Below are 26,161 nucleotides of genomic sequence, written 5' to 3'. Positions count from 1 at the left end.
ACTCTCTTCATCAAAGGAACAAAAATCTGTTCATATATTGATGCATCCACCTTCTGTGCCTTGGGTTATCAAATAGTAATGAATCCTATGACATTTTTCTATCACACAGTAAAAAAACACCAGAATTTTACATTTGCATAACTCAACAAGCACTCAAATATCTTGTCAATACTTAACTTAGAATGTAGTACTCTTCTACGTTCTACATTCTGTTATTACCACTTAGCTGCTAGTTAAACAGGGTACCAGATTATTCATTTATGCAATACTTACATCTAGTAAATGCTAAGAATGTTCCCAAGCTACTGTCATTGCTCACTTGAACCTTTGAAGAGTGTGAACAAATAAGGCTTTAACACATGAGTAAACCTCTCTCCCAGGAATGAGACTCTATAAAACTTTCACCTTTTTTGAGCCACTTAATGTTCCTTTTATTTTATGTGGCATGCCACTATGCTTGTAAGTAATATTCATAATTAGTTTCCCTATTCACATGATCTTACCATGTTGCCTCTCAGTGATACTGAAGCCACAATGGACACTCATTAGTTAATAACAAATGTATCTATAAATTAATGACTCTCAGACATCTAAAGTTGAATTATTTACTAGTCAAATTTATACTATCAGTATAATCTCTCTCCAAATACTGTCAAACATGTTATTCTCTTATCATTTTTTAAATTTCCAGTGGATTATAAGAACTGTCATAGTTAAATGATTGATTTTATGTTTTCACTTTTTTTTTCTGTTTTTTTGATTATTTTTTTATATCTTTATTGGAGTATAATTGCTTTACAATTTTTTGTTAGTTTCTGTTATACAACAAAGTGAATCAGCTATAAGTATACGTGTATCCCCATAAACCCATCCTCTTGAGCTTCCCTCCCACACTCCCTAACCAACCCCTCTAGGTGGTCACAAAGCACCGAGCTGATCTCCCTGTGCTATGCAGCTGCTTCCCACTAGCTATCTAGTTTATATTTGGTAGTGTATATATGTCAGTGCTACTCTTTCACTTTGTCCCAGCTTCCCCTTCCCCCACTGTGTCCTCAAGTCCGTTCTCTACATCTGTGTCTTTATTCCTGCCCTGCCACTAGGTTCATCAGTACCGTTTTCTTGGATTCCATATATGTGCGTTAGCATACAGTATTTGTTTTTCTCTTTCTGACTTACTTCACTCTGAATGATAGACTCTAGGTTCATCCACTTCATTACAAATAACTCACTTTTGTTCCTTTTTATGGCTGAATAATATTCCATTGTATATATGTACCACATCTTCTTTATCCATTCATCTGTTGATGGACATTTAGGTTGCTTCCGTGCCCTGGCTATTGTAAATAGTGCTGCAATGAACATTGTGGTACATGTATCTTTTTTAATTATGGCTTTCTCAGGGTATATGCCCAGTAGTCAGATTTCTGGGTCATATGGTAGTTCTACTTTTAGTTTTTTAAGGAACCTCCATACTGTTTTCCATAGTGGCTGTATCAATTTACATTCCCACCAATAGCACAAGAGGGTTCCCTTTCTCCACACCCTCTCCAGTATTTATTATTTGTAGGTTTGTTTATTTATTTATTTATTTATTTATTTTTGGCTGTGTTGGGTCGTCCTTGCTGCATGCAGGTTTTCTCTAGTTGCAGCAAGGGGGGCTACTCTTCGTTAGGGTGCACGGGCTTCTCATTGCGGTGGCTTCTCTTGTTGTGGAGCACAGGCTCTAGGCGTGCAGGCTTCAGTAGTTGTGGCTCTCGGGCTCTAGAGCACAGGCTCAGTAGTTGTGGTGCATGGGCTTAGTTGCTCTGTGGCATGTGGGATCTTCCTGGGCCAGGGCTTGAACCCGTGTGCCCTGCATTGGCAGGCAGATTCTTACCCACTGCACCACCAGGGAAGTCCCTATTTGTAGGTTTTTTTTTTTTTGCCGTACGCGGGCCTCGCACTGTTGTGGCCTCTCCTGTTGCGGAGCACAGGCTCTGGACGCACAGGCTCAGTGGCCATGGCTCATGGGTCGAGCCGCTCTGCGGCATGTGGGATCTTCCCGGACCAGGGCACAAACCCGCGTCCCTGCATTGGCAGGCGGACTCTCAACAACTGCGCCACCAGGGAAGCCCTGTAGGTTTTTTGCCGATGGCCATTCTGACTGGTGTGAGGTGATACCTCATTGATATTTTCACTTTAGACTTATCTTTAAAAGATCAAAGGCAGTAAGAATGTATAAGCATTCTTGAAAGCCTAAAGACAACTTTACCATACTTTTCAATTATATTTGCACTTTTTTATGCCGCTCCTTGAATGTACTACAATCATCCTGGCCCCATTCTAATTCTTATTCTAAGACACTTAATAGTCACTTGAGTTCTACACAGGTGCCTTCAGGATTCAACCATAAATTACGTGCCAAAGAAAATACAACTCATATTATATGCATACCCTTGAAAACTCAAGGCTAGTTTTATAGATTGGCCACATGAGTTTGTTTAGTACTGCTATTTGCTGTATGTAATGTGTATAACGTGTAGATAATATATGTGCATATATATCCAAAGGTATAGCATGCATATTGTGATATACAGCTTATTACAAATGGTAATGTCTTCTTAGATTATTAGATTATGATAAAATGCATCGTAAAATAAAATCATTCTCTAAGTGAAAAAATAAAACTTTCCTTGAAAATTCAAAAACCAGATGACACAATAGGTAAATTGGTATTACAGGAGGAATTGTCAATTTTGTTTTACTTACAGGTCTATGTTGTCAACTAGACCATTACTAATAGAACTGGTTGGTCATTTGTATATGTACATTTTATAAAGCAATGTTTTAGTATTTTCCTTATTTAAATGCCTTTAAGTATAGTTGTCTCAAAAACAAATATTCCAAAGTTTTTTGATATAATCATATTAAGTACCATTTCTTAAATAACATTTGTGACCCAAAAAATCCTATATAAAGCATTTTACCTTTTTAAATTCATTTTAACCATCATATGATAAAAACTAAAGAGAAAAAAAAATAAATCGTAGAAAAAATAAACATAGTAATAGAAAAATATATCAATATTTAAACAAGGAATATCTACATAATAAACTTAGTATTCCTTTTTTGTGTTTGTATTTTTAGCCCCTAAATTTTTAATAAACCACATGAATAAGCTACTTTGGGAAAATTATACTTGACTACTTCTAGATTTCTAAATTTCTTTCTTATTATTTCATTATTATTTTCCAAGACAATACATTTATATTTAAGTTAGAGTATATCTGGATTCAGTATCTTGTAATAAAATATTTTATCTGATATTATAAATATTTGAAATTACATTTATATATAATTCTCTTAATTAAAAATATCATATATAATTTTTTTACTCCCATAGAGTACAAATTACCAGATGATAATAATCTTAATAATTTCAGTGTTTACAGGAAGTTTTATTCCCTGTGTTCATTACACATCAGTTATATGAAGGTCAATTTTATTTTCCCTCTTCTCTTTATCTTCCAAATACTATGTTTACCTGAACTCATGAAATACGTATACATGTACCATAGCTGTAGTACTTTAGACATAGGCTTTTCTGTATAGTATGTGTACATGCACTCCAGCTCTGGAGAGAAGGGTGGGGTGGGAGGAAGAGAAGGAGGGGAAGGAAGGAGAGAGAAAGGGAGCGGGTAAGGAAGAGAGAAAAGAATATAGTATTTAGGGAATACCTAGTCTTAGTTTAATGGTGTTAAGGGTAGATCTAAAATGCCAACCATCATTTATTTCCCTGTGAGGAATATATGTGTGTGTGTTTGTACATATGCGTGTATGTATGTATGTATATGTGTGTATATATGTGTGTATGTATATACATAGGTATATGTATATATGTATGTTTACAAATTTCTATGTGTGTGTCTGTGTGTGTATTCCAAATTTGAATGTCATTGCAAGCTACCCCAACTCAGAGCTTTCAAAACAACAGTGATTTTGGAAGTCAAGAAGTTGAGCAGGAGTTATCTGGGGAATTTCTTTTTTCTTTTTTCTTTTTTTTTCTTTTTGGCTGTGTTGGGTCTTTGTTTCTGTACGAGGGCTTTTTCTAGTTGCGGCAAGCGGGGGCCACTCTTCATCGCGGTGCGCGGGCCTCTCACTATCCCGGCCTCTCTTTTTGCGGAGCACAAGCTCCAGACGTGCAGGCTCAGTAGTTGTGGCTCACGGGCCTAGTTGCTCCGCGGCATGTGGGATCTTCCCAGACCAGGGATCGAACCCGTGTGCCCTGCATTGGCAGGCAGATTCTCAACCACTGCGCCACCAGGGAAGCCCCTGGGGAATTTCTTGATCCATGCGACACTGACTGTGTTACTTGGTAGCACTCAGCTGGCACCTGCACTCATTCAAAGATGAGTTCACTAATATGCCTAGTGCTTCAGTGGGAAGAGCTGGGGAACTGGGCTCAGATGCATCCCTAGCCCCTTCCATCTCATGGCCTCTCTATGCGGTCTCTAGCAGGGTAGTTAGACTACTTATCTGCAGGCTCAGAGTTCATACATACCAAGATAGAAGCTTCCAATCCTCTTAAGTCCAGGGCAGAAATCATTATACTGTCACTTCTGCTGTACTGTATTGGTCAAAGCAATCATAGGTCAGCCAAAGTTAATGGCCAAAGTTAATTTGATACCCTGCAAAGAGACCATAAATAGATAATGGCCACTTGCAGCAAGCTGAATCTTAGGTTTCTAAGTTTCTCACTCTTTCTCCTGTTGAACAAAAGGCTGAAACCTCATCTTTTGGAGTCAGATCATTTGGTTACCCATTGTATCCACCGTTTTCCTGACATCTCCTTGATTATCATCAGAACTTTGATTCCAGTGCTACTAGGACCCAAACTGGCCAAGAGAAACAGAGATTTCTTCTGATACCATGTTATTAAGATGCAGACATTCTCCCAAAATCTACTTCAGGCTCTTTTGCAGTATTTTCCTCAATTTACTCACAAGGAATCAGAAGCTCAGAAGGTAGTGATTGTGACAGCAGGCTGTGAATTCTAATTGCATGGATTAAATACTGACTGTATGATACCTATCTGTCCTTGGGCACTTTTCTTAACATTTCTGTTCTTGCAATCACTCTTTGATACAAAAAGGGGATAATATGAATAGCATCCATAGTCAGTTGATGTGAGGACTTAGCGTGAGGATTTAGTGATTTAACATAAATATTCCTCATTATGCTTAACAAATACTTAATAACTGTCAGTAGTTCTATCATCATCATTATCATCACCACTGGAATTTCATCACCCAGGTAAGCCTTTTTTGAAGTTTATTATTTATTTTTCTCCCTACAGTGCTGTCTCAGTACACTTTTGCTGACCGGAGTAGTTAAGCTGAAAGCCTGCAAGTCTATAGAATATTTGGCCTTCACAAATGCCCTGGCAAACCTATGACTTTATCAGTGTGGTTATTAAATATATTGACTAGAAAGACTGGTGTTTGGAAGTTGTAGATCACATTGAATCCTTGATAGCAGATATAAACATTAAGCATAATGCTAAAATGAGAAAAATATTGAAATAAAACCTTCTAGGTCAGAAGCATATTTATTGATGCATAAACACAACTACATTCTCTTTGAATCTGTCTGATCTCTGTCCCCAAATCCATAGAGAAGGTAATGCCCATTTTTATAATACTGTTCCTCTTTCCACCTCCTCTTCTCCTCTCTCTATCTCTCTCTCTCTCTCTCTCTCTCCTTCCACAAACACACCCCTCCCTGTCTCTCTCTTTCACAATAGTACAAGCCACTCCTACGGGTCTACAAGGTTAAGGACTTCATTACTTGAACTAACGGCACTGTGGCATTCTGATTTTACTGTCAGGAAGTCCTGGGTTATATTTCAGCTTCTGCAAAGTTCTGATCTGGAGAAAGTTATTTAAACTTTGAGCTTTCTCTCTCATGAAGAATATGGAGAAAAAATATGAGCTATATACTTGAAGAGAGTGCCTATACTTCCATGCCTATACCTGAAGAGGTCACAGCCCATACTCAAAACCTGTGAACTCGCCATCCTTTTCTGCTCACCAGAAATAAAACGCTTCACTGTCCATTTTAATGGTAGGAAGAAAAAAATCTAGAGGAGGAAAAATTGAATCTTCCTACTAAATCATAAAGATGTCTACATTCATAAATTTAGGATTGTTAATTCCATGAGTCATAGATTGAAGTTAAGTATGTTTTTTTTTTTTAATTCTGGGATGCCAGTGTTTCATATATCTTATATTTTTTCTTTAAAAATAAAATATATAGTATAGTGAAAATATAAATAAAATTATGAAGTTTAATTAGTTATCCACTGAAGCTTTAGAGTCTGAAATGTGCTAAATTTATCCATAGAGATAACCATGCATCTGCCCAACCACAGACTGTAACAACTTACCAGTAGTGAAGTATAGTCAGTCTTGACTTTCCACAGGGGTATCAGTGGAGCTATTCAAACTTTCAGTCACTTGTGGAACAAAACCTAGAAATATTCTGAGAATATTAATGAGTACCTAATGTCTATTATTCTCCTACAGTTGTTTTCCAATGAAGCCAGTGTGGTCGATACAGCCATGCACATTCTATATCCACACCTTTGTTCATGTCAGATCTCCTTTCCATGGATTCTCTACTTCTCCATCTACCTTTCATATCCTACAAACTTGTCATTGTCCCATAAAGTACTCCTTGGTCATGCTCATCCATTTCGATAACTAAAACCTTTCAAGTCTGTGTTTTGTCTTCCATTTAATAAAATCTATTTGCAGTATTACTTAACTTTCCATATTTGCATATTTATTTCCCTGTCTGTAAACACTCTAATCATGACCTTCTAAAGTCATAAGCTCTATCCTATATACCTTTGTATTCCACATTTTAAACAGAGCAGAGACACATTCAATATACATTGGATTGGTGACAAATGAAGAAAAAAGGTTTCTGAAACAGTGGTAATTTTGCATACGTATAGATTCAATGTCTGAATGTTTTTTATTTCAATGTAGACAGGAATTTATGGAAGCCACATTACCTTTACAAAGATAGTAGGGAAAATTCATAATGTGTAGTTGAATAGAAGTAGCATATAATATACTAAATGTTGAAACAAATAGCAATTTAATATATAACAAAAAATCTGCCAGATACCTAGATCATCACAATTAGGTAGTTGGAAAGATGAATTATTACTGCCAAGATATTAAGTGTCATCGTGTAGAAATTGAAACTTCTAAGCATTTATAAACCTCTCAGTGTTCATATTAATTATTTTAAATGAGCAGCTCCTCCAATGAAATATGACCACCTTGAGGCCAGATATCATATGTTCTCAACTGTAGGTGGATATCTCAAATTGGACTGCTCATGAGAATCACAGAAGGGACTTGTCACAAATATTGATTGGTGCTGGGCCCACTTCCCCAGATTCTGATACAGTAGGTCTAAAATAGTGCCCTTGGAGTTGCATGATAATTGTCAATTCATGTGATTTTGTTAAGTGGCCCTTGTGCCCCATTAGAGAAACACTAGGGCTCCAATACATTTTAATAGACATTACAAAATGACATAATAGACTTTAAATGAATGAATGAACGATTGAACAAATTCAGAGGCAAAACAAGCAATTGAGCCAAAATGAGTATGTGTAGTTAAAACCTGGAAGAAAATTTACCAGTTCCTCTTATAAATGCATATATGTACCTTGAAGGTTTTTGTAGGAATTTGAATGTCATGCTTGTTTATTTGTTTCAAACTATTAGGGGTTTTATTTTGAAGTCTTCTGTGGTATTATCTAATCAACTAGATTTGTATATTTCCATCTTAAATACTTTTTAGTGGGTAAAGTACAAGAAAAAATTTTGGAGGGTCTATTGCTCTATATGAATATCATCAGTCAGGAAAGAAAAACACAAAGTGGGTTAGTGAGTCAGGTTCATTGAGTAATGTTTATGACCACAGACGAGTCATTCCCAGTTACAGGCCCCTACATAGCAACATGATTGGGAAGCAGTAGTCAGAAGGTAATTTGCAGGCAGTGGGGCACCTACAATTGTTTAAAAGGAAAGTAATAAGAAACAAAACAAAATGATACAAGGGTAAGGACATCCTGTTGATTCAACCCAGCATCACAGGAGAATAAGAGGAACAATTCCTGTTAAAATTTTTGAAGTAAACATTGCTAGTGAAGATATCAAACATTCAGAATATGCCATTACCAGTTACCTAGCATTTACTGAAAAGAGAAGAGTTTTCTTTGTTTTTAAACAAACAAACAATGCAATAATTTATGGTGATTAATTTAGTTGCTCTGAGTTGTTTTCTTCACAAATTTACTTAATAAAAGGGCCATGTGGTAAGTCCTTATTATGTTTATTTGGAAGACAAAAATAAGTTATATTACAATTACTGGGTCCGTGGGTACATGGCAGAAAAGCCAAACAAAAAACCAAAACATTAATTCTTATTTGGACTGTGTAAATATAGTTTATCCTAGTCTTGTACATGAGTTTAGGCTTCACAATTTTGAAAAATGTATATTACTATTGCATATTGTTTGTTGTCTGTGCACATGTGTATATCCTCATACATGCTTTTATTGACATGACAAGATGGCAATAAAAAGTGAAGAAATGTACGAATACATAATGGCAGAACTTCGTCTTTCTAATTGTGGCTTTTCAAAACATAGTTTGGACCCGCTTACACTGGAATCACCTGTAGTAGTTGTTATGGATATTGGGGGAGGTCATCCAGAGGATGTGAATGCTAGTTGACCAGCAAGCTGGACCCAGGCAACCAGAGGATCCGCATCCCCTTCTCTGACCTTAGAATGTGCGTTCTGCCCACATTTCCCACAGTGGGAGTTATTTTCAAGGATGCAGTCTTGAGAGAGCAAGGTTTCAGGATACAAGGTTAATATATAAAAGTCAATCTCTTTCATATATGCCAGCAATGAACAAGTTGACTTTGAGTTAAAAACACAAGATGATTTAGGTTAGCTTCCCCTAAAAGAAATACTTGGGTATAATCTAATAAAAAAGGTATGAAATTGATATAAGGAAAACTACAAAACTCTCATGAAAGAAACAAGAAGTATTATTAAATAAATGGAGATATGTTTTATGTCCATGGATAGGTAAAACTCGATATTGTCAGTTCTTCTCAACTTTATCAATGGAATACCAATCAAAATCCCTAAAAGCTATTTTGTAGGCATTGAAAAACTTGTTTTAAAGTTTGTATGTAGAGGCAAAAGACCCAGAATAGCCAACACAATATTAAAGGAGAAGAACAAATTAAGAAGACTGACAGTCCCCTACTTCAAGATTTACTATAAAGCTATAGTAATCAAGGCAGTGTAGTATTGATGAAAGAATAGACAAATATACCAATGGAACAGATTAGAGAGCCCAGAAATTGTTTCTCATGCATGTAGTCAACTGACCTTTGACAAAGAAGTAAATATTATACAATGGAGAAAAATTTGTTATTTCCACAAATGGTGCTGAAACAAATTGACAGCCACATGCCAAAAAAATGACACAGATATTACACTCTTAGCTTAATGTCACTCAAAATGTGTCACAGACCTAAATATAAAACTATGAAATTCCTAGAAGGCAACATGGAAGAAAATCTAGATGACATTAAGTATCTTAGGCTGTGACTTTAGGTATAACATAAAAGTTGTGATTGATGAAAGAAATAATTTATAATATGGATTTCAAAGTAATTAAAAACTTCTAAACTGTGAAAGACACTGTCAAAAAAATGAGAAGACAAGTAATAGCCTGAGAGACAGTATTTGCAAAAGACTTATTAGTAGGGGACTGTTATTTAAAATATGCAAATAACTCTTAAAACTCAACAATAAGAAAACAAATAACCTGATTTTAAAAAATGGACAAAAGACCTTAACATACCTCACCAAAGAAGACATACATATGGACATAAACATATGAACCAATTTTCATCATTATGTGCCATTAAGGAAATGCAAGTTAAAACATCAGTGAGATACCATTATACACCTAATACAATGGTGACAGTCTGAACACTGACAACACCAAAACCTGACAAAAATGTGAAGCAACAAAAATTCATTCATTGTTAGTGGGGATGCAAAATGGTACAGCCACTTTGGAAGACAATTTGGCAGTTTCTTACAAAACTAAACAGAGTCCTAACATAAGATCCAGCAATCACACTCCTTGATATTTACATCAAGGAGATGAAAACTTATGTCCACACAAAAACCTGCACACAGATGTTTATAGCAGTTTTATTCATAATCACCAAACCTTGAAAGCTACCAAGACGTCCTTCAGTAGGTGAATGAATAAACAGTGGCACATCCAAATAGAGGAATATTATTCAGCACTAAAAAGAAATGAGCTATCAAGCCATGGTAAGACGTGGAGGATCCTTAAATGCCTTTTACTAATTGAAGAAGCCAATCTGCAAAAAATTGCACACTGTATGAATACAGTTATATGACTTTTTGGAAAAGGCAAAATGTGGAAACAGTAAAAAGATCAGTGGTTGCCAAGGTTGAGGGGAGGGAGGGTGAATAGGTGGAACAGACAGGATTTTTAGGGCAGTTAAATTATTCTGTGCAATACTACAATGATGGATACAAATCATTATACATGTGTCCAAACCCATAGAATGTACAACACTGAGTGATCCCTAATGTAAATTATGTACTTTGAGTGAGAACATGTCAATGTAGGCTCATCACCTGTAACAAATGCATCATTTTAATACAGAATGGTGCTAGCTGGGGAGGCTGTGTGTGTCAGGAGGAAAAGGGTACATGGTAACTGTCTGTACTTTCTTAATTTTACTATGTACCTAAAACTGCTCTAGAAAATAAAGTCTACTTAAGAGGAAAAACTATGTTACTGTGCATCAGCTGTGTTCTAGACTACCCTACTTACAAGCATCTGGGCCACATGTTTGAATAAGATTATTGTATACAGGGATCATGTTGCTATGGCAATTTGCCTGAACATTCCCCAATTACCTATGTGCCCTCAGGGGAGGTCATAGCTAAGCACATGCAACTGAGCCTTTCTCAAGAGAACCGAGAGTTTAAATGAACCCTTAAACAATCGTTTCTGAGAAAGATGTGTCAATTCTGGATATGCTCTTTTCTTTCCATAAGCAAATTTAGCTGACAAATTTCTTCCCATTTCATGTCAGAGTAGCAGTATTATAAAAGAAGGGAGATAATGGCTATTGCGATGAAATTATTAAAGTCCATGCTGTAAAACAGGGGTTGTGCTAATTCCTCTTCTCTGATCCTCTGAAATGAATAACATTCAAATTGCATAAAAATATCTTTCACTTTTTTAATGACAGATTTTATTTTCACATATGTATATTCTGCAAATATCACTGTAATGATTTCATTGTAAAACATCCTGGACAGTAATCTCATACTTCTGCACATCAGAGGCAAGTCCCATTTCTAGTGTATTCTTTTTAGAATGGCATTTTTTTTTCAAACATCAGAGAATATACATTTCTTTCATTAAATATTTTCATAAATTCTTAACTTGTTCCTTTCTGCATCAATTTAATTTTTTCTTATATAATTACCATATGTGATAAAATGTTCTATTTAGTAAGGATGCTTGAGGCTTTTTCATACGCATGAATTAGATGAATCATTTATTATCATATTATTGTAATTTCTTTTGATAAGAATAATTTTCATTCCTATTTAGCTTCAGGAAAGTTCTCCTAAATTCCCTCAATTATATGTTCACAAGTTTTGAAAGTAGGGGGATCTCTTTTCCTGGGGCCTGTGGCTCTCCTCTCAGAGCATTGCATGTGCAATCAATTCAGTGAAAAAAAAAAAAGGAAGTGGTTAAGTGTTCTGTATTCAAAACAACTGATTGACTAATCCTTTCCACTTTTAAAAGACTATCTTTTCCACTTGGATATACAAACCCATTTTCTCCTATTATATCAATATATTGTCTGCAAAAGTGTTTGTTAAGCTCTATAGTTGGCAGTCATTATAAATGGCACTATCCCGTGAATTGTGCTGCTAACTAATCAAGTGTGAGTTTGATTAAAGCCATTGGTGTCTTTCTCAAAAGTGACATGATCCAACTATTTTAAATAAAAGTAAAAAGGTGGTTGTTAAATGGTGACCTATGTTTCGAGTAGCAAATATATTTATATTGTACATTTATATGAATATAAAATATAAACACATGTATGCTTATATATTTATATGCTTATGTTTAATATGGCTCATGTATATGAGGACAATTTTTTATTTTAAGACATATTTGATAGTCCTTGCATAAACTTGACCTGCTAGAAAATGTGTTCCAGTTTCTAAATGTAAGGCTTTATTGACAAATCTATCTAATTTATGTGTGCGTGTGTGTGTTTGCCTACACAGAACTACATATGGATATATAACATTTTGTTATATTAATTATAACAAATTAATTAATATAATTAATTAATTAATATAATGAGAAAGTGCATTAATTAATTAATGAGAAACTGCATTAAGTGTCTTTTTTGGTACTACAAGACAAAGAATGTGACTTTTACATGCAAGTTTTGGAACCAATCTCATCACTTTATTTTGCTTGTGTACTTAGATCTAGTTCTTATTGTAGTTATTTCCTGACAAAAAGTCAGTTTCTTAGTCTTGATAAATGTTAAAATGCCTCCTGCCTGTAATCTTTGTTCAAGTGTCTACACTCCTCCATTGTTTTTCATCATCAAACTTTGACAACCCTGTCAGAAAACTATGTAAATTGTTCTGTAAGGAGGAAAATTAACCTCTGCTCAAAACATCTCAGTTAACACTTGTGAGGAGAATGAGTTTGAAATATTCAGGCCACCCACAGAAGGAAAGAGCAGGGACTGCAGGGCTGCCCTCTAGAGGCCAGTGACCCCAAGGACCACCAAGAGATGGGTATCTTCATTTGCCTCTAATAGATTGGTTAGGGATGCGTGGTTACAAATAAATATTTCGATGAGACAGTTTTAATAACATTATCAAGGTACTGTTTGTCTCAGAAGCCTGGTTTTCTCTCAAAAGGATTTCAGATAAAACTACTTTTCTTAAAAGAAAAAAGAAAAAAGAGAGAGATACCTTGTTGCTTCTCATTTAATGTATAACCCATACTGTTTTGTTTAAAATATGTATTACAGGAGTTATTAGAACTGCCTTACATAATATGGACAGAGAAGCCAGAGAACATTACTCAGTGGTCATTCAAGCCAAAGACATGGCTGGGCAAGTTGGAGGGCTGTCGGGATCCACCACGGTCAACATCACCCTGACAGATGTCAATGACAACCCCCCACGGTTTCCTCAAAGTACGTACCTGTTTCTTCTGATTTGCACTTATCACTATTCATTTATGTAAAACAGATTGAAATACAGTTGACCCTTGAACAACACAGATTTGAGCTATAAGGATCCACTTTTACATGGATTTTTCTCAGTAGTAAGTACTACAGGAATACATGATCAGATCTGTGGTTGGTTGTATCTGCAGATACTGAGGAACCTGGATACAAAGGGCCGACTATAAGTTATACACATTTTTGGACAGCATAGAGGTTGGACGCTCCTAACCTCCATGTTGTTCAAGGGTCAACTATATTTGAACATATAATATCATGTTACTATTATCTTAACTGGGAATATTTTGTTTTGTATGGTCTTCCTTTTATACACAAGACTAAAGAAATCACTCCATCTGTGGTCTCCTGAGCCTGGCAGATAATTGTTATTGTGTTAGATATCCATTTCAGTTGGCATCACAGTTAAATACTAAAAATGAGATAACGGTACTAAAGAATGATATCCTGCATTTGCTGAAGTAGTTATGTGTTACTAAGGAATTCATGGAGATATTCATAATACATTTTGATATGGGCATTCTACTCTTGCAAAATAGTCAAAAATGTACGCTTTGTGACTGAAATTAAAAGAAAAATCCTGCAGGTTAGGAATGAACACTTTTCACATACACACACACACAAACATGCCATCCAACCACAGGGTACGGCTAATATAATAAAGTCTGATCTCAAAGTAGAATATGAACCTTGTGAATACAGAGCACAAACTATCAGGCAATTCAAGGGGAAAGAGTGTCAGTTCTGTGAGCTCAGAATGAAATGGTGTTTGTGACACCCTCAGAAAGGGAAGGAAACATATTTGAGTATTTCTAATGTGGCAGAAACTGTGGATGACATTTTATAGAAAAACCATTAATTATCATAAAGTCCTATAGGGGAGCTGTCCTACTTACACATGCTGTTTAAAAACTGTAACGAAGTAGACAGCGTGGGATGTCAATAAAGTCTCTCCACAAGTCAGTATGAAAGGCTGTCCCCAGCCTTATCTCTCAGCATCATTCTCAGTACACTCCATACACGATGGAATACTGCCTGTTCTGAAAATATAACAGTTTGCACATCCTTAAATCAGCCCAGAATTTTCCACACTCACATTCCTTTGTTTAAAAGCCCACTTACAAGTTTCTCTGACCTCTGTTGCAGAATTAGCAGAGAGTTAATTAACCCTCATTTCCTGTTACATAGCACTTTCCCATGAACGTTTATGCTATATTTATTTCCATAGGTGCATATCTCCCCTACTTTGAGTCCCTCTAAGTAAGAATGATGCTTGATTTGTCTTTGTAACCTTAAATATTCAGATCACTGCCCAGCCCTGGATAAATGACTACTAAATGAATGAGTAAATTAGTCGAATTTAAATACTCTGTCAAATTACTATTGTTAAAAGACCATTGTTAAAGAAATTCAGGACTAATTCATAGTTAGGTAAAGCTACTTTAAAATATCGATTCTAAGGATAAGATTATATGACCTGGTTCTTTTATGTGGCTTTTGCTCCATGAAGAAAATATGTTTGAAAGAAAATTATAAATCATAGATAAGTCCACATTATTAAGCCATGAAGTATAATTAAATTTCAAGGGCTTCCCTGGTGGCGCAGTTGTTGGGAGTCCGCCTGCTGATGCAGGGGACACAGGTTCGTGCCCCGGTCCGGGAAGATCCCACATGTCCTAGAGCGGCTGGGCCCGTGAGCCATGGCCGCTGAGCCTGCATGTCCGGAGCCTGTGCTCCACAACGGGAGAGGCTACAGCAGTGAGAGGCCCACATACCACAAAAAAAAAAAAAAAAAAAAAAAAAAAATTCAAGTAATTTTACAAAATTACAGTGTACTTTTTTTTTTTTTTTTTTTTTTTTGGCGGTACGCGGGCCTCTCACTGTTGTGGCGTCTCCCGTTGCGGAGCACAGGCTCCCGACCCGCAGGCTTAGCGACCATGGCTCACGGGCACAGCCGCTCCGCGGCATGTGAGATCTTCCCGGACCGGGGCACGAACCGGTGTCCCCTGCATCAGCAGGCGGACTCTCAACCACTGTGCCACCAGGGAAGCCCTACAGTGTACTTTTGTATTCATTTTATCCCTTATTCCACACAATATACATATACACATATTTCATTATGAGAAAAGTGCTGTTGAACTCAGCTGAATATAAACTTTATTATAACTTACAACACCAACCTTATTTTCAACCTACCTTATTTTCAAATAGGTTCTACCACCACTATTTTAAAGATATTAATATTATAACCCTTATTATAATAGAGTGAAAAACTCAAACTCTACACAGTAGGGGCTCAATAAATGCTTGATCTTGGTACAAATAATATCTCCCATTCTTTCTCTCCCTCCTTCTCTCCCTCAACTGATTTTTAAATAGACAAGTCCATTAAAACTGATTTTAGAAATCAACCGAAAATTGTAATGGTGATGAATATAGAAAAGTATATTCCTAATTTATTTTGATTGATGATAGTTGCTGAAGCATCAGTTCATAGGAAAAAACAATTGTTTTACTTGACAAGGACACAGAATAAACGTACACTCATTGAATTAACTCATTATATCCAATGGGATCTACATGTCTTCCGTCTGTAGCAGTCTGTGCAGAATGACTGACAACTGTCAATCCTGCCACATGCTGAGATGCTCTTAGTGTTTTGAAACAGAGGCAGTACACACCTGGAACCTCACACTCTGATTTGTTTAAAAGATATTTTATTGTGCACTCATATTGCACTAAACACATTGCTGTTTTCAGAATGATTTGGTGTCACCATGACAAGAGTAGCTTGCAGTAAAGTATTCTTTAATTTTCCCACAAGCATTATAACTCATCAAGTGGCTAGATATATAGTCGGAAACTTTTGCAAACCGCATGGAGGAAAAAAAAAATGATGTACTATGAGGACTTGCGTTCATGAAGCACCATGAAATGCACCATTAAATCTATATACAGTTCAAATTCTATAAAGATCAGTCATCAAATGGACCCAGTAGTCTAATTGTTTCTCTAAAGATGTTTTTGTTTTGTTTAGCTTACAGTTCTTCTGACTTTTTTTTCCCTTCACTTGAGAGAGCCATGTTTTACCATAACTGACTGACTCTGGTTTAAACATCTGGCACACAAAGCTTTGCAAAATATTCCCTCATAGCATTTTTTACAATGTCTTTCTCTTCCTATCAATTTGCTATAGCCTGTGAAAATCAGCTTGTTACATCTTGTATCTTAATTTAAAGTTATCAGTGTATCTTAATTTAAGGTAAATGGGTTTTGAGTAAGCATTTGAGAGTTACAGGTGAACTAGACTAATAATTTGCTTTACAAAGACTCTCTACACTAGGCAGATGCAAACTCAGTGGCCTGGAATACAAAGCAAACGAAAGTCCAGGTGGAAGAGGGCTGCCAGTGTCAGGGAGGCTATAGGGGAGAACAGAGATTGGATGGTACATGTCCAACTAAGAGGACAGCTACTGCTCAATTCCAGTAATGCCTACATGTGGGCAGGAAGAATTAGGAAAGAGAGCTACTTGTCAGACTCACAGTGAAAGAGGACAAATCAGCCCATCTGTGCCTTGAATCCTTACTCAGAGGACACAAGGGATGCCCAGTTCTTCTTCAGAGACAATATCTCAAGGTGTAAGTTCCTCAATATAAGTTCTTCTATTGAAAGGAATCTATTCTACTTCTTAAGATTCTTGCTATTTCCTTCTCTGGTTTTAACTATGTTATGGTTATTCCATAATTGATTCTCAGACAGATAAAAAGTCACTGAGGTCTATTATTCTGTGTAAAGAAAATGTGCATAAATATCAGTAACTTCCATGAAAGCTCATAAAGCAAACCTTCTATACCCTAAAGGAAGTTGTATTTGAGAATTGTCCTCAAAGAATAAATAACCAGTCTGGGGAAACAAGAAGAAGACATGTCAAATAATCATAATCAAAGAGTAGAAATTTGATCGTTTAACAAAACTTCCCCTAAGAACTTGAAATAATTGCAAAATTAAGTCATGCAACAACTTTAGCCTGCTTGTGACTCGAGTTGATATAGTGCAATGTAATATTGGGAGGATCAAGTCCTAAAAGCTCAGTAGATGGCAGTATTTCCCATAAACCTAAGAATGAGAAAACTAACTGATGTGGGTAACTTTAATGTTAGTAAAAGAGGTAATACCACTGATGGAAATATTGACATTGATGTAATTTTGTTGATGGTAAAATATTTTAGATGAAGGCCCGTTGTTTTAAAGTTATTATTTGCATTTTCATGAGAACAAATCTAAATGGCATATAATATATTCGGCATTAATATTTTATTTGAAACAGAAATTAAAAGAAACAAGCAAGGAAGCTTCTCCTTTGATCCATCAAAATGTGAAGTGCATATTTCAATTACCACCAAGTTGGAGTTTTTCTAGCATACTTTAAAAAATACCTGGTTTATTTTACCATGGTTACAGGCATATATTTTGAAACTTCTTGAGAGTGTTTTTAAGTGTCAGCATATACTTGATTTAAAAGAAGGTAAATTCCACAGCTTCATGGTTAGTTTTCTACATATATAAATTAGTTCAAGTTTATTCATTATGTCACTGCAATTTTCTGTATTCAAACAGAAGTTTTGTTTGTCAGCTCTTGAGAGATATATGTTATTATATCCCATTATGATACTGGATTTTTCTATTTATTCTTTTATTTTCTATTAGTATTTTTTGGTTTTGTTTTATTTTGGTCAGATATAGTTTGAAATCATGTTACCAGATGCACACAGATTTAAGGTATGATATCTTCCTCTTTGAAAGTATGTCATTGTGAAACATCTCTCTTTAATAATGGTTCATAACTTAAAGTCCAATTTACCTGATATTAATATAACTATTCCAGATATTTCATTTTCCTTTTTTTAGTTAACAGTTGGATGGTATAATATTTTTCATTTTACATTTTTACTATATTGTTCTTTTTTTTAAGTTTTATTTAAGACACTAAGTTTTTGTTGATTTGTTTTAATCTGGTTTCACATTTTTGTTGTTTATTTTTATTTACTATACTTATAATTAATTACTGGTACATTTCTATTTAAGTCTATCATCTTGCTACTTGTTTCTTTTGTTTCTTTTCTCTCTTTCCTTACTTTCTATGAATTATTCATGTATTTAATTTTGTTCATTTTATCCTCCATCAATATTTTTTATTTTACTTTCTTCTATTTTTCTTTAATGTTTCCTCTAGACATTTCAATTTATTTCATTCCACCTTAAAATATAATTTATCACTTGAAAAATGGAATAACTTTAAACTTTAAAAATCTTTGATTTTTGCTATTTTTGTCATCTTATAAATTAAGCCTTATGTGAAATTGTAATTTTGTTTTGTTTTGTTTTGTTAAAGAATCATGTTTTAAGTCAATTATAATTTATCCTTCCTGCCTGGTGCTATTTATTTTCTTTATTTTCCATTTTTCCTTCTATAGTCATTAATCGTTTTTAAAGGAAATTCTAAATTTTCTTTAAAAATCCCTTTCTGTTCCTTTAGTGCTAGTCTACTATCAATGATTTTTTTCCTTTTTAGTTTTTTTCATAAACATTCTTTTTCCTACATTTTTAAAAGGGTAACTTCCAATGGAAATGGAATTCTAGCTTGAAGGATATTTTTTTCTATTTCAATAATTAATGATGTAATGTCTGCTGACCACCATCCTGTCTTAAAAAAAATCAGTCTCAGTCTTATTATCATTTTACTATAGTTTATTCTACTTTAATGGATCTTTCTTATTTTAAGATATTCTGTGCTTAACTTTCCAGAAGTTTAACTATGTTGTACCTAGGAGGTATTTACTTTTTTAAGAATCTGCTTTTCAATTATAAGGCATTTTAAAGCTATCTTTTATTGAGTTCCAGGGAATTTTGGTCAGCATTTACTAAAATATTTCTTCTATCTTATTTCCTCACTTCTTAACTACTGGTTCTGCAAAAGTATACATGTTTGGTCTTTTAACTATGCACCATCAGTCTACTCTTCTATATATACATATTTTTTTATCTCTCTTTTTTGACCTAGCTATTTTATATTGACCTATATACTAGTTCACTAACCTTTTCCACCATGTTTATCCTCCAATTAAACTTGTGTATCAAATTTATTAACTATATGCTTCAGCATTGACATATTTTGGCTCTATCATTTTCCCTTGACTTATTAAATATACATTATTGGTATTTGCTACAATTCTTCACCTTTTTTCTATATGTTCTTAAGCCTTAATCTTAATTATTTCAAAATCCTTTCCTAATAATTCCTAAATCAACATCATATCTGCGTCTTTTTATTGCTTGTTTCCTTTTTGGTTTTGGTCATTTTCCATTTTTAAGCGTGTCTTATTACTATTAATTGAACATTATGGATAAACGATTGTAGAAGTTCCTGATTATGTCACCTTCCTCCACAGAGAATTGTTTTTCTTCTTGCAGATATATAGAATATGATTACCTAAATTAGTTAGACTTTGTTATAACTGGTTAAGTTCATTTTTCCCCTTATTCCTGGGAAGTAGGAATACTCTTACTCCTAAAAACTAATTTTTCTCTAATATCAACTGGAGTCACAAGCATTTACAAACTCTGATTCTTGGTGCCTCATGCCTGCTGAAATGTCTGCTTAGGTCTTTTGTCTTCCAGCTTTGCTTTCTTTGAGTCTCCACATATGCAAATTTAGTATATATATCTATAATTATCACAGGGAAAATTGCATTCAAATTTTGGGGTTCATTTCTCTGAGGTTTCTTCTTTGTACCTTTATTCTCATTTCAGCTACTGTGCCTGTCCTTTAACCCCAACCTCTGTTTCACAAAGTATGTAATTTCGTCTCTTTTCCATAGCAGAGCATATTAAAAAAAATGCCCTGAGTCGTTGAGAATGTAAAACTCATCTTGTTATGCTTCCTTTCCCTCAAGGACCATACCTCATCCAAGCCTCGCTGCATTGAATTCCCTCCAATGGCAGTCATTTTATGTATATTGTGCAGCTTGTATAGTTCTATTTGATGGGAGAGTTAGTCAGATATATACAATTCCATCAGGTCCAGAATGGAAAGACCTCTCCATTTGTTTAAGTTGAAATATCATGGAAGATACTTAAATAAATAGTATATCAATTTGATATTTAACCTGGCTAAATTGAAAGTATACATTTTGAAAGAGAGCTGGAATTCTCTAATTAATGATAAAACAGGCAAGTTATTGGTCTATTGTAAATAGTTTTTCATTCAACCTTATTAAAGACAAAATATATTTATCTATGTTATGAGACAATATATAAAGACAATTGAAAAAATTATTTTATTTTATATTCATTCTATTAAACAAGATACATACACCTGAAGAGAATATTCTTTCAGACAAGATAACAGCTATAAATAAATAAGTTTGTGGAATTCTTTTAAGGTTGGATATTTTGGAATAATTTGAAATTGCCTGTTTAGAAACTAACTGGTCATAACACATCAATCATTTTATGATTTGTTTTAACCTATTTGGCTGTATGCTATGACAGAGTTGTAGACTGATTTTTTTTCTTGACTTATTCTGTTTTGTATAGATATGTGTTTTTATGGACATGGGCATATATTTCTTAGAAATGATTTGATTGTTACTAGTTAGTCTTTACAAATCAATTTCTAATTCTTCATAGAATGCTGAAAAAAGTAAGAATGATTTTCAGTTGGGATTTATAAGTTTACAGTTTTTTATGAGTCATGTTTATGATTAAAAGTGAGAGAGTGTTAAAAAGTGGCCCATTGTATCATTACTTTGAAGAAAATAAATTTGTACAGGAGAATCAGCTTTGCAATGCTGCCTGTTGACAAATGATAACATAGAATGTAGGTTAAGCAATTTTAAAGGTATTATTCCCAATTACGGTGAATATTCTGATATAGGACAATTGTCCTTTTAATGTGTGGCATTTGAATAACTGTAGAATTAGTCTTTTATTTTATTCATGTATTAAAAACATTACAGGCAGAGCTTAACGTAATGCTTAATGATTAGTATCCAATACAAGTGTCTTAGATTCAGGGAAATCCCAGATTCCTTGTGTGTCTTTTTTTTTAATTTGAAAGTAACATTTCCAATGTATACTATATCTGCATAAAACAATTTAATGTAGAGATTTTGAAACTCTCTGGTTAACCCTATGATGTCAGACATCCTGGATAAATCATATTACAGTATCTTAACCACTTACGTGTCAATCAACTTTCTCCCAGAATCATAAATAAATATGTATCTTGTGTAAAGGTGGTCACTTTCCAAGTAAATCTTATTCATGTAATAAAAATATTAACTAGTCAGAATAAATGTAATGATCAGTTGATTACAGTTCTTATAGGCTAGGGCATAGGGTTAATCTTAGGAAATGACTTATTTGCTCACCTGGTAAAGCTACTGAAGGAAAGGTACGAGGTCTTTTTAAAATCAATTAGAATCAAGACTATCCTGGGAAAAAAGTATATTAAAAGGGACGAGCTTCAGGCTTCCCTGGTGGCGCAGCGGTTGAGAGTCCACCTGCCGATGCAGGGGACACGGGTTCGTGCCCCGGTCCGGGAAAATCCCACATGCCGCGGAACGGCTAGACCCGTGAGCCATGGCCGCTGAGCCTGCGCATCCGGAGCCTGTGCTCCGCAACGGGAGAGGCCACAACAGTGAGAGGCCCGTGTACCGCAAAAAAAAAAAAAAAAAAAAAAAAAAAAAAAAAAGGGACAAGCTTCAATGAACCAAATTCTCTTTTATTATTCCCATGAAGTTTTCCTTTCTTAAATGTACTTCAGCTAATCATTAACATTTTATGATGGAGTCTAAGAAATGATTGGAAAAGGATCACATATGAAATTATGGAATATTCAGAAAAAATATGAAATAATATCTGTATCTCTATGTCACATAAAATTATGTAGTCTTAACACCAAAATAGGTAACATTAGCACTATTTAGAGGTATCTTTAAAACTTGCTAATGAGGTAGAATATCACTTAGAAATTATTCACATATATTCAAACTAAGGGAAAAAAAAGACACTACTAATGTACTATAAACAATTTGATACCTAAAATTCAATAATACACATTGCACCACCTCATAGCTCAACAAGTCTAAGCTTCACATCCAGGCATTTAAATCATAAATGTTCCAGTATATTTACCTTTCCCAGATAAGGAGAAATTCTATCTTAAAATAATTTAAGGCATCAAAAATGCTATAGACTCTGTAGTAGACATTTGGTGTAACAGAAGTTTCATTCATAGAAAAAATTCTCTCTACACACTTTCTAATTTTTTTCCATGGAAAATATAGTTGCCAAGAGTGAACCAACCTTCATGATATTTACAAAACAAGAAATGTAGGTGTATACATAATCAACATTTTGACAACAACTCAACAATATTAAAAAGGAGCTTAAATTTAGAGGAATGAGGAAAAACAAGTTGAAGACTTGTTTGATATGACAAGTCTAGTCTCTATAAGCTGGCACCAGCTATAGAACTCAGAGGCTTCTTCTTTCCAATATAGCCACCTCTTCAGCTAGGGAGGTTCCCCTCTTGCATATTTGCCCAGGTGCTGAAGTGCTCTCTGTCTCCTGACCTTGTAAATATAGAGAACATTATAGGAGTGGGAGTTCCTTTCTACGGGAGCTCTGTTGTAGAGTTCTGTGAAGCCTAAATGTCATACTCTGGACAAATAAGAGATTAGGGAATTATGTGCATTCTGATACTGATGTAATTATGTTTTCCTTCAATAAATTTTAATTTATATTTTCATGTGGTTGTAGTATTGTGAGTGAGTCTGCACTTCAAGGGGGAAATTTGCAAGCTGATGTTGTGAGAGCCCAGAGAGAATATAAGGCAGGATGTATGCACTGGGAGCTAGCATCTTAGCTTGTTAGCCCTGGAGAAAGGAGGAAGTATATAATTACAGGAATTTAGTAGAGATGTTACTAGAGTTAGGTGTCTGGTATGAAACCAGGGCTTGCTCTGAAATGAAAAATGGAAAAACTGTACTTATCAATCAACAGAAGATGCAACGTAGACATTGACATTAGGGGAATAGATTAGACACAGCTGAATACAGAGTAAGTAAACTGGAAGATATGTTTGAAGAAAAATAGTCAGAATGCATCTGAGAAGCTGAAGATAAGAGAGAGAGAGAGAGAGAGAGAGAGAGAGAGAAATATGTACCAAAGGAAAAAAGCTTCAATGTACAATCATAGGACTTTCATATGAAGACACCAAAGAAAATGGTGAGACAGTGTTCAAAACACAAAAACAAAAAAGTAGACTAAGAGTTTTCAAGAATAAATACAGACATGAAACCTTAGATAAATAATTATTAGAAGCTCCAAACAGAGTGGAAAAATACTATCACCTAGATTTGTTATGGTGAAGTTTAGAATTCCAAAACCAAAGAGAAAACCATTTAACTCACTATGAACTTATTATCAACAAAAGCAGAGTACAGATGACAATAGAGAATTGGGTTCAAAATTGATGAGAAGGGGGAAAAACTGTTACTCTAGTAATCTTTAGCACACTAAATTGCATTAAAAATGAAGATGATATAAAGACACATTAAAAAAAAAAGAATGAATTCACTGTTCAGAGAACCTCATTGGAAAACTACTTAAGATGTTTGTGTCAGAGGCTGCAATCATTATACAACATTCATTCTCATTTGTCTTCCTCAGAGAATTCTGTTTGGAATAGTATTTTACTGACTTCTCATCCTCAAATACTTGGTGTCTCTCTTACCTTCCCTGGTAGATTTAATTGTTCTCTCCCTGTCTCTGCCATGCTTTCCAGTGATTAGAAGATATTTTCCCATTGAATTTAGGATTCACCAGTTAATTTGACCAAGACACCAACAGCAATAAATTATGTGGATTTGTGTTTGAAGAAGAAAAAGTATGAAGTAATGCTTATAGGATGCTAGAAGTTGACTGTGTTTTTCTTTGATAAATATTTTCCTAGGATAATTTGGAAGGCACAAAATGTACCTAATGAAGCTATGGCTTTAGGAGAAGAGATATTAAGAGGGAGTGTCTATAATATGAGTTGATTTTTATTAGCTGTATTTGATAAGATACTACAAGAAAGAGGTCAGCTCAGAAAAAAAAAATCATGTATTTTCTAAAGAGAAGAGGAGGAAACTAGAAATTTCATGACTTTTAGGGCTAAAAATGCAAATGTAAAGGGTTCAACAAATAAATTAGCCTTAGAGACTTAAGGACAGAAACGCTTTTAATGATTGCAGACAATAATTTCTGAATTGCTATGAGCCACTGACATATTTTCCCTTTTAAACAGGGTGTTTATTTCAACAACTTTGTCTTTATTCATCCCCAGTTATATATTGAAGTTTTGGTGGGCAAATAATGTGTCGTAATTCAGTGGTCTCTGGAACAAGAAAAGCCACATTGTATATGATTATATCAAAAGGTCTTGAAATCAAGACTGGTGCCATGTTTTAAAGAGATTTGGGGGTGTCAGGGAGCAAGTAAGTGGATTTTACCTCTAAGGGGCACATAGTTATTTTAGTCTAGAGAGTGGACAGTGAACAGATTGTATTATTTGTTCACAATTATTTCTTTCCCTCCCTTATCATGCTTTCCTGTAGGTGGCATATATGTCCTTGCTACTTTAACTGTGCTTTGCCAATGACTTTGTTTTGCTAACAGAATATTAGAAGACATGCCATAAACCACTTTAAATGCCTTTAAGTGGTTTCATTCTGTGTTCCTAATCTTTCCTTCCCAATGACTGCCTTTTCAGCTCATATTCTGAAATGAAAATTCACTTGGAATTGAGCCTAACCTAGTAGTTGTAGCTTAGTCATAGTTCTTATATAATGCAAGATAGAATTAAATATTTGTTGTAAGCTACTGAGATATTTTGGCGATTAATCAACACAGAAACGGCTGATTAATAAACATGCTATATCTGTCATCTTTAGCATTATCACAGCATAATATACTGTATAGTTTTGTCATATATCTTGCCCATTTTCTTTCTCATGAGAATGTACACTCCGTAAGGATGAGGATTTTTGTGTTTTGTTTATTGTATACTTAGTACCTGAAATTATGCTGGCACAGATAAGTAACATTTACTGAATGAGTCAATAATCTAGACTGATCCAAAACTTCATGTGGAAGAGTGCATATTCATAAATAATCAAGAACTCTTAAGGGAAAATAATGGAGGAGGGGCTGATAAAACAGATATCAACATCCATTTGGTTTGGAAAATAGATCTAGTGGACTTTGTGGAGTCCTTAGGAAGCTGTGTAATATAAACTTCAGGACTTGGTATAGGTCCAAATTGGAGTTACAGATTAAAATACATTAGGAAATGAAAGGCACTGGCACCACAGGTCATCCTTGTAAAAAGTAGATAAATTGACATAATAAAGGTTTACCAAATTGATTAAAGACATAGGCTATTTATGCTTTTAAAGAAAATGAGATTATCTTATGGTACTAGAAGAGGGGAAGATTAAAAAAAACAAGGACATTAAACATAAAATGATCAATCAATATTACTACATAAACATTAAATTTCTTTAAGCCAAAGATATAAACAGGGAAAAGACAAATTAAAAAAAACATAAAAACATAACAGTCATAATAATAATTACATATCATTAATGAGATTCAAAGGTTTTAATAAAAACTTTTGTATTA

At 34.6% G+C, this 26,161-nt stretch overlaps 1 protein-coding gene across 2 annotated transcripts in view; it reads left to right on the top strand.

Moving 5' to 3' along the window:
- CDH18 (cadherin 18) overlaps positions 1-26,161 on the top strand; it is a 504,214-nt gene that overhangs the window by 351,602 nt on the left and 126,451 nt on the right. For both annotated transcript variants that reach the window (XM_073802032.1, XM_073802033.1), the window contains exon 5: positions 13,213-13,380. In XM_073802032.1, coding sequence (XP_073658133.1) covers positions 13,213-13,380 — 168 coding nt within the window. The remainder of the gene's footprint in view (positions 1-13,212; positions 13,381-26,161) is intronic.

The sequence above is a fragment of the Tursiops truncatus genome, chromosome 3 (assembly GCF_011762595.2).
Source record: "Tursiops truncatus isolate mTurTru1 chromosome 3, mTurTru1.mat.Y, whole genome shotgun sequence".
Lineage (NCBI taxonomy): Eukaryota > Metazoa > Chordata > Mammalia > Artiodactyla > Delphinidae > Tursiops > Tursiops truncatus.
The sequence above is the reverse complement of the archived record's forward strand: the minus strand, read 5'-3'. Positions and strand labels throughout refer to the sequence as shown.